At 42.9% G+C, this 9,758-nt stretch overlaps 3 protein-coding genes across 3 annotated transcripts; 2 read left to right on the plus strand and 1 right to left on the minus strand.

The window, feature by feature from the left end:
* Window positions 1–1,043: 1,043 nt before the first annotated feature.
* FOMMEDRAFT_165139 (uncharacterized protein) lies at window positions 1,044–2,202 on the plus strand (the record flags this gene model as incomplete). The annotated part of the gene is made up of 5 exons (XM_007262487.1): window positions 1,044–1,243; window positions 1,340–1,373; window positions 1,522–1,729; window positions 1,797–1,883; window positions 1,939–2,202. The coding sequence occupies 5 exons, from the start codon at window positions 1,044–1,046 to the stop codon at window positions 1,995–1,997; spliced, it is 588 nt and encodes a 195-aa protein (XP_007262549.1). The 3' UTR covers window positions 1,998–2,202.
* Window positions 2,203–2,221: 19 nt separating this feature from the next.
* FOMMEDRAFT_16913 (glycoside hydrolase family 5 protein) lies at window positions 2,222–4,784 on the plus strand. The gene is made up of 17 exons (XM_007262488.1): window positions 2,222–2,351; window positions 2,404–2,423; window positions 2,475–2,554; window positions 2,614–2,667; window positions 2,724–2,793; window positions 2,861–2,935; window positions 2,987–3,087; window positions 3,145–3,169; window positions 3,223–3,343; window positions 3,405–3,431; window positions 3,507–3,703; window positions 3,764–3,837; window positions 3,902–3,994; window positions 4,049–4,101; window positions 4,167–4,321; window positions 4,376–4,431; window positions 4,491–4,784. The coding sequence occupies exons 1-17, from the start codon at window positions 2,237–2,239 to the stop codon at window positions 4,636–4,638; spliced, it is 1,464 nt and encodes a 487-aa protein (XP_007262550.1). The 5' UTR covers window positions 2,222–2,236; the 3' UTR covers window positions 4,639–4,784.
* Window positions 4,785–5,008: 224 nt separating this feature from the next.
* Window positions 5,009–6,641, minus strand: FOMMEDRAFT_117091 (uncharacterized protein). Its single transcript, XM_007262489.1, has 4 exons — window positions 6,555–6,641; window positions 6,184–6,443; window positions 6,048–6,103; window positions 5,009–5,967 (listed from the first exon to the last, which is right to left on the minus strand). Exons 2-4 carry the CDS (start codon window positions 6,386–6,388, stop codon window positions 5,452–5,454), a joined length of 777 nt encoding a protein of 258 aa, XP_007262551.1. The 5' UTR covers window positions 6,389–6,443; window positions 6,555–6,641; the 3' UTR covers window positions 5,009–5,451.
* Between the last annotated feature and the right edge of the window lie 3,117 nt (window positions 6,642–9,758).

Below are 9,758 nucleotides of genomic sequence, written 5' to 3' on the forward strand. Positions count from 1 at the left end.
ACAAATAGATAAATATTAAAAATAATTTATAGTTTTTGTCTTAAGAAAATTACAAATTTTGTTTATAATTTTTGCTGGTCAAAAATGGGAAAATAAATTTCAAATAATGTTTATCATTATGTAAGGTATTTTTTAAGGTAAGGAATTGTGAAATGCCCCATGTGACATCGACGTCAGCACCTTGTCATATTACTACGTACGCCTGCACGCCTCTAGTCATCGGCAAATCTGCCAATTTGGATTCGAATATGAGCTCAGATAGCTACTCATATGAACTCTATGTGGCACCTCAAGTCCCCGTGACTAGCATATAACCTCTTTCTACTCTACTGAATTTCGTGTGGGTTAATGGGACGGCGATACCGTAGTGCGAAGATGCAAAAGTTTACGACTCTGTATATGATGCAACCTTTTGCAAAGGATACCATGACACTAAAATCCTGGAGGATTTAAAATTTTCAGACAGACAAAAATAGTACTCGGAATTTCTCAAAACATAAATTCAGGAAATGATGCGACCTCAGTTGGTGACTTGACTTAAACGACTGTATGCGATAGTAATATTGAATGTATCAGGTCGATCAAATTACTAATTTTTATTTTACTCTATTTTGTTCATCCTCGCAGAAATGGCCAGCTAGGGTGATGAACTGAAATGCATTTCGATCAAAGCACTCTGCAATAGAGGAGTTCTGTGCTCCCTCGGGCTTATATGTAACTCCCATATTACCAAATATGCGCCCTTCCAGATATCTAGCCTTGCTTGGATAATTTTCTTGGTATTGCCTGAAGTGTATTTTCTGATATATTGGAACGCCTGCTTAATAGAATCAAAGATTGCCAGCCGTCATGTTCATGGACAGCATTAGATAGTGTAATTAAGGTCGATCGCATCAGTAAGCTTCGTTATGAGGCAATGCGTGAACACAGTCTAGCCGTAGCAGTCGGATTGAACTAATACCAATGCCTATGATGCATATGGATCAATTAGATTTCTTGCTTTTCTTTTTGTATCGCTTAGCAAAATAGTGCAGAAACTGGCCATGCGTAGAACAGCTCTTGGTGAACGTTGCAGATGGAACGACTGCATTCCACGTACGACCAGCTGGCAGGCTTGGAGATTCCAGATCCCATACCGAATGACCTTCTTGGAAATTAACTCGTTATTTGACGGCTATTTAAAACGAAAACCGAGGCTTTTCCAGCGGTTCTACACTATGGAACCATATCCACCTGTGACTCTGTGAGCATCTGGGTGTATTGGCTTGAAATTATTTTATTTCCAAGTGGAAAAGACTTGAGTGGTACTCCTTTATGTCAATGCTACGGAATCTAATAGTAAGAAGCTACAAGGACCAGCTGGCGTTTGCAAGGTGAGCAAGTATTTGAGTGCTGGCGGAGCAAAGCGAGCGGAGCTGTGTGTTCGATAACGTGCGGGTCCACGTACTCGTAGGGAAGTGGAAGAGGGTTAATTTCGATATATTAGCTATTTCGTGTCAGGTACTGGTATAATGCTAATAGCTTCTGGAGTTCTGGCGGTGTTCTGCTGTCACAGCGTCAGCAAACGGAGACCACCATCATCGGCACGCTGCATTTGGCGGCCCGCCAAGAACATCGACGCGCTCACGTGGCTGTCACGGCGTCCTGTTTTTGCTTCCGCTCTTAGCGTCAAACGCCTCGTTCACGGCCCCTCTCCCGTCCTCCGACTCTGGCGGCTTCAAGGCGGCTTGTACGTCTCCTCATTTCCGTCTTGATCTTTGATTGTCCAGGAACTGACACAGCTTATGCACATGTAGGTTGGCGGAAGGACACCTTTCGGAGGATCATTGTAGGATGCGATCAGCCTGCAGAGACAGGGAATTGTGAAATACCTGTTATTAGAAGTCCTCTCTTTTTTTATCTCGACCGCCTTGAGCACCACCTGACATACGGATTTAGCATCCCGTTGGCCGTCAAGAGTCCGTCTGCCGCGTGCAAATCGGCTGAAGTTGTCTTAATTTTATTACAAGGATGCACATGTGATAAGATCCCAATGGAACTTCCAATCTAACAGCTCAAACGAATGCCGCAAATTCAAATATGTCGTATTGCGCGTGCAGTTACTATTGGATTCTGACACGGAACCACCGATCTTGACCTGCTAGTCCAGACTGAAACTTAATTTAAAGCGGCACAGTCTCTCCCTTTTCCTGCCACTCTTTCCTCCCCGTCCTGGACTACAGCTTTACACCGGACCATGCCTGCACTTTCAAGGACGTTATATTCATTGACTTTCGCGCTGATTTCCGGCGTTCTATCTCCAATTCTTGCGTCATCGGGTTTGCCCAACAAGGTCTATGGTGTAAATCTTGGTACGTGGCACAAACGATTTGCTATAGAGACCCTTTCTAACTCATCACCCAGGCTCATGGCTCGTACTTGAGGTATGTGTCTAACAGATAACCGACGCAATACCCGGAACTCAGACTTGGTAGTCATGGATGCTCCCCGCCGAATGGCTGGCAATGGGTGGCGAATCATGCAGTGATTGCTCGACGTGCATAGCATCGGAATTGTGTGTTCTCTAATTGTAACACGTGCAAGCCGTTCTTGACCTATCGCAATTCGCAACAGTGCGTTTGCACAGGCGTATCCCCACACCGTCGACGCGATTTTCAATAAGCACTGGTAGTGTGATTCCCTTCGTTTTATGTACTGTATGCCGAATGACGTGTTATGACTAGGTCTACCTGGTTTACGCAAGACGATGTCAATAAGCTTGCTTCGCTCGGTATAAATACAGTTCGCATCCCGGTACGTGACTTTATCCATCAGTTTCTTCTGCACGTGACGAAAAGATCGCACATATGCCATTGTTTAGCTTGGCTATTGGATTATTGAACCGCTTGTGGACCGTGTCACTGAATTCTATCCCCGTGGAGGCATTAAACAGCTCGTCAGTGGTTCTCTTATATGACACGGCAACGTTGGACTCACCTTGTGGCAGAAACGCGGTTTAAAACAGTTGAAGGCTGCCGGAATACGAGCAATTTTAGATCATCACGCCCTTCCCGGCGTTCAAACTCCTAATCAGCAATTCACTGGAAGGTGTGCAACACGCATTTCGGATACGTTTCTGGTTTGCTCACCATATCTTACAAATAGATGTACGAGCGACGTTGAATTCTATGTACGTCATTCAATTAACTGAATTGTATTTCCCCTCACTTTCCTTGTATTCAGACCGACAAGAATTATCACCGAGCTCTGGTCTGGACCGCGGTTATGACAGCGTTGAGCCACCTTGACCCTGACTTTGGAAGTGTTTTCTCTATTGAAGCAGTAAACGAGCCCATTATGGACGGTGTGTTGTGTCAACATTGTTCTCTTGGATTGATATCTCAACTCTCTGTTTTCACATTTAGCCACTCAGACACCCGGTTACGGAGATTGTATGTCCCTTCCCTGAAAATATCCTCCGAAGTTATCTCACAGAGTTTTGTGTTATTACCGTTATCGCTACATAGTCCAGAAGAACTTCGTGCAGGCCGTGCGGGCTGTAGAGAAACTCCTTGGCATCGAATCCCCGAATAACATATCTAGTGGCGGAATCGGCGCTCTTGTGTCGAACGCACTGAACGTGACTTCATCTCTATTGGGTGGTAGCAGTTATGGTGGAGCTGTGGGGCAGGCGCTCGTCGACGCCGCGCCCATGCTTGCAGAGGTATTGATATCCGGTGTCACATTCCTAGGTACCTTGACTTATCTGGAACCAATTCCGTAGGTTGCTGCAGAAATTGGTATTGGCAACCTTCTTAACGGGGGCGGACATGCGTCGAGAACTCCGCTGATGACTGCGTATGTTTTTTCGTCTTACTGGCTTGAGCACCGAGTACCGGGATGCAATACTAATTTGCAACAGTTTTATGGATATAAATTGGCAGTTCAACAGCCCACCCAACCCCGCCGACGCAATTGACGGACCACAATTCTATGACAATCATCTATATTATTCGTATGTCTTGTCTGGCAAAGTGAGCTAACACGAAATTTCTGACTATTATATAAGATTCGGCGGTGTAGCTGATCCGAATGAGAATGCATATCTCACAAGCATCTGCAGTGCGTCACTATCTGCTAAATCATTCCGTGATGATATCTAACTGTTGGTTATTGGCGTGATTCAGACCTGGAACGAGTACAAGCGGATGCAGCACTGGGAAACTCGCCTCTGGTCTTCGGAGAATGGTCCTTGGCAACGCAGTTCGACCCATCAGATGAATTTTTGACGAAATGGGCAGACGCTCAGAAGCGGGCATATTCGATGGGTGCTGGATGGATTGTACATTGTCCTGCTTTGATACGTTAAATCCATATTATTAACTGGAGTATTTAGTTCTGGAGCTTCAAGATCGAAGAATCGGAGTTGGCTGGGAACACGTCTCGTACTTGGTATGGTATTTCATTACGATGGCACGAAGTGGATAAGCTAAATAAGTGAATAATTTCAGGTCATATTTCGACGGTATTGACAGAGGATATTTAACGAAAGATCCTTCACGGTTGAATGACAATCACGTATGTGATGGTTTCGTCAATTCAACGACGTCAAGGAGGAGCGTTGGGAATCGTCTAGCGAAGGCTCGTTTGCACGCATAAATTAGCCTTAAGCGGATAATGCGGATTTATTTCTTCGTTTCGGGATAATCTGGTAATACTATGATGTAGGAAAGCTTCTCGATGATTTAAGATTCTTGTACAATTGGCTAACTGCAAGAGATGGCGGCTTAGTGGAAGTCAACAAAGCCTAGTTCTACACAAACTATGTACTTCCAATTCCCACCTTTATTTAATACAGAGGAAAGGATGTGCGGGCGTCTTTATTTAGCTTTAGTCAGCTTGCTTGTGGAGGAATTCACAAATTTCGTTCATTGCCTATAGTGAATCCCTTTTGCCTTTGACTTTTCAATTCTTAGTCGATGACTTGATTTCTTCCGCTTGGGTATGTAACGGTCAAGGAGTAGGCCACGGATGACATAACTAAATACTATTACTACGGCACACCAACCCAACTCCAGTACAATAAGCCACAAAACTTGAAGACAAATGGCACACGCAAGACGAAGAGACCCAGTAAGGACAGAGGGGAAAGTACCCAAACAGACACTACATTAAACTATTGCGCATATAACCCAGTATAATCAAATCAGATCAGATCAAAGCAGGCATGACAAGCATGACGGGGTCGTAATGCGGTGATGTAGGAGGTGCCAAGCAACTGTATGCGGAAAGGCAGGAGGACGTGGCACACATGCATACTATTGGGGACATTGCAGCGAGGCAGAACCGTATCGGGTAAAATGCGAGAAAACAAGTAAATATGGAACGGGGTATTGTCAATAACAAGATAAAATGAACGAAAAGAGGGTAGGGCCAGCAGGTCGTCCTCGGCTCCGTGGTCAAAACAAGCGCTCAAGACAAAGTTCCAATCACTAGCGCGGTGCTGACAAGACCTGCAAATACTTGCAGGCCACGGGCCTTGAAGTCAAGCGCAAGCGCACTGGCTCCATTTGACGGTGTGGTCGACGCTGCCGAGCTTGAGCCGCTTGCTTGATTGGAATTCGCGTTCGAAGGCGACGGCGAGCTCTTCTGCAACGTCGTGAGTGCACCCGTAGCAGTGAGCGCACCGGTTGCAGAGGTGGAGATGACAGTCTGCACGGTGGTATTCCCAGGCGCAGAGCTGGCGGTTGAGTTCCCTGGCCCTGCGGTGGTAGAGACGACCGAGTTACCTAAGTACGACGGAGCCGGGGAGGCAGAGCCTGGGTCCTTGAGTGCGCCCGTACCGAATTTGATACCGTCGGCCTCATCGGGTGCATCAACGGTCTTGCCACTTGGGTCAGCTATGGCGAAGCGGCCCGTCCAAGTCAAGTTCTGTGGTGCTTCTGGTGTGGAGAATTGATAGAAGTAAATAGGCGCGTTAATAGTAACCTGGTCGAGGCCAAATTATGAGGATAAATCATGCGTTAGCCTCATTCTAAGCATTAAACTCATGCAAGTAAAGTACTCACCCCAGGACAAGTATAGGAGAATGACGTGTCCTTGGTGCCATCAACGGTGGCAACAGCTGATAATCGTAGATTTAAAAAAAATAGAAAGACATTATCATCTATAAAACTGCCCGTTTTGGTAAGGGAGTGTACATACTCGTCAAGTGGACCATAGCCGAATTGCTGCCCGTCATGAGCTCAATGTTCGTTGTCTTCCATTGGCCAGTAGTATCTACGCCCCAATCGATGTTGCATTTTGCGCCCTCGTTGTAGACATTGCCAGGGGCTGGCTCCTCGGGGTTGACTTGTGCTACTGCAACGAGTGTCGGGACGACCGCCGCAAAGATGATTGACTTGAGCATCACAGTGGAGTTTTTGAACGGGATCGGGGAGAGTTTGTATGTGCGGCAAATGGATCTAGAAGAAAAAAGAATGGCGAAAAGCGAGTCGCAAGCGAAATGAATAAAACGGTCAGCACCAGGCTCAAGCAACAAACGAAACGATAGGACATGCAAGGAGAATACTGACTTTTTATTTGAGCAAGTCTGTAAGGAACGACAATGCACCTTATCACGGCACAAGAAAAAGAGCGACGATGGATGTGGACAGGGGGCAGAGGGCGGTAAACGGGCGCGACAAGTTATAAGGGGCGGGGAGAGAAACTAGACAGAGAGCGGTGAAACAAACCGAAATTCCAGTGTGGGAATTCGTACCTTGATTCGCTTGGCGATTGGCTCCTCCGCACATCTGTGCTGGCATCCTGATTGACCTGGCACATCAAGTTTAAGCGCACAATTCAGTTCGGCAGATAAAAGCGACGCTGAACGGTGGCGTACTGCTACACGCACTTTGAAGGACTTCTATCCGATCGCCTTAAGTTAAGAAGAGCTGGGGAAGCTGATACTCATCCTGGTTGGGCTGACCACGGTCTCACAAGTACCTATTTCACGGCTCGTGGTGAATTTCTCGTCGGTAAGGAAGGCCTTGCATGTGGTAATTTCCCACTGCTGATGCGCCTTAAAGCAATGACGGCATCATTAACCAGCAACCGTTGGGCGTTGCGGCATAGTGAACGACAAGTCAAACGGACGACAAAGCGTGACGTTTATAGTATCACCTCCCTCACACGTACATCCGAACTATTTTTAGGCACTGTGCTTTCTGTGAGGGGACCTGACAAGACAGGTCAAGGACACAAGAATTTATTGGGAGAAGCAAGAAGATCTAATTGATCGGAGTGGAGATCACTTTCTTGGCATGATCGGCGGTTATTCCCAGGGTGTAGATAAATCCGCCATCAATGGAAGCGCTGAGCACAGCATTGATGCAGTCCCACACCTTCGTGCACTTTGAAATTGGCCGAATGACTGGCTGACTGAAGCTACCAATGTTATAACCAGAAGTCAATTAACTACCCGTTCCAAAAGAAGCATGAGCAAATTATTGGGAATCGATGCACAGTTTAAACTTCATGAGACCAATAGGTAAGCTGATTATATCACTGCCGACCTGGCTTCTACAGACAAGCCTGAAGACACTTCTCCATTTCAGACCCTTAGCCTATGTGCATACCTGCTTTCATCATATTGGATCTGTCCATGAGAACATTAGACTTAGAGAGCTCAACCATATTAAACTGACAAAAGGTGGCTTGGGCATGTAACCTACTATTCTACATTACAAAAAAGTCTTAACAGTTGTATTAGATTATAACCTAGTATATTTTTTACTTTTTGTAAATTTTGTAAAAGTAATAATAACTTAGATAGTGGTTTTCACAAGTCAATTATAATTTAGTACAAGTAAAGCAAGAATCCAGAATAGTTATTAAAATTACTAATATTAATTATGATTGTACATATTGTTAAGATATACAAGTGATTATAACATACCTTCTGAAATAATAATGTTAGAATATACTTATCAAATTTTAACAGTATAGTATCCTCTTACAATTTATACCAGTTATTACAAGTATTTGAATAGCTTGTTTTGGCTTTACTTACAAATTTGTATTAAATAATTAATAAAATATAATTATATTTGATTATAGAATACAAAAAGATAGTAAATAATACATTATTTCTACAATCCCAACCCCTGTACCACTAGCAGCCTCTGTCTTGTTCTTTTACAAGTAGAGTTTGTGTTAATAAAGGATTAATGTGTTCTTAAACTGTTTAATATAGTCTTTGTTACTAGGCCTTAATTGTTACTCAGTCTCTACAAGTAGAATCATGTATGTGTGTGAGTTGTAAGGTTGAGAAGATTGTGAAGGGTGAGGCTGTGTCTATAAGACAGGTTTAGGGTAATTAGTAAGTAGTAACAAGTAAGAAAAGATAGACACACTGTAACAGTGTGTAGCAAGTATGAGTAGTGTATACAGATCAAGATACAGAGTGTTAGACAAGCTGATTCAGACTGTAGACAAAATTGTGTCTGTGTACATACACTCTATTGTCTATCTACAGTATCTAATAGAAGGTACAGTAAACTGAGTCATTAATTACAAGGTGTATCTCTGGGACATTCTGGCTTGAAGGGAGAAGGTAATGTACAAGGTGTAGACAGACTCAGCTCAGAAAGAGTGAGTAGTAGCTACTACTTCTGTTATTCAAAATAGTGTTATAGATAGTACTAGGGAATGTAAAGGTACACAGTGTGAGTCTATTAAGAATGTTAAGTATAGAATAGTAGGTAGGGAAGGAGAGTACACACAGGGTCAGAGAGAGGATTGTGCCTTAGGAGTGATCTGATATGGACATTGTTATAAGTATACTTACATGTGCTTGTTAATTGTTACTTACACTATAGAGTAGGAAGAAGAATGTGAATACATAAAATTATTGAAGAAATTGTTTAGTATTAGTTAATAATACAGAAGTATGAATGTAAATGCAAAAAGGAAGAGGAACATGAAAAAAAGGAGGATAATGAAGGAGAGACAGAGTAAGAGGCAGAGTAAGGAGCAGAAGGGATGGAAGGGAGACAAAAAGTTGAGAGGAGAGGGATAAGCAGCTATTGTACAGACTATTATAAAGGGACTAGCTACTTACACTTTATACTGAAGGACAGTATAGCTAGCTGGGTCTTGTTGTTACAGGATCTGAGGCTCAGTACAGGTATTACAACAACAGATTAGAGAGACAAGTGTAGTAATGTTTATTGTCTAGGTTGTTACAGGTAGAGTGCCTGCTAGAGAATGCTTACAAGTAGAGAACTGTGTTAGGAGAACAAAAGCAACATTGTAGTGTTAAGGGCAGAGGGTTGGGAGAGATGGTAGAGGTAGAGTCATTATATACTCTCAATCTTCAGTCCTTGATTATGTAATCACAGATAATTTATATTATAAAGTATCACATTTAAAATATTATTATTATAAATACTCTGTTGACTGATGAGAATAAATGTACACATATTTTGGCTAGTACTTAAGATACTTATAAGTTTATTATAAACAGCTGTTCAGCCAATTATTTACTTTATAAGAGTATAATCACTCTGACTTATATATTACAAGAGTAATGTAATACTTCCATTATAATATAACAAAGGTTGAACTCTTATAAAACACTTGCAAGAGTAATAGAGAACTGTTATAAACTTTATTATTAATTGGCTACTGTTGTATATAAATTTATATACTAATTTTAACATATTATAATAAAAGTTAAGTACTTATGTCTCACATATAATATTGTAGTAATACTGGTAGTAACATTACTTGCTTCA

The sequence above is a fragment of the Fomitiporia mediterranea genome (assembly GCF_000271605.1).
Source record: "Fomitiporia mediterranea MF3/22 unplaced genomic scaffold FOMMEscaffold_1, whole genome shotgun sequence".
Taxonomy (NCBI): domain Eukaryota; kingdom Fungi; phylum Basidiomycota; class Agaricomycetes; order Hymenochaetales; family Hymenochaetaceae; genus Fomitiporia; species Fomitiporia mediterranea.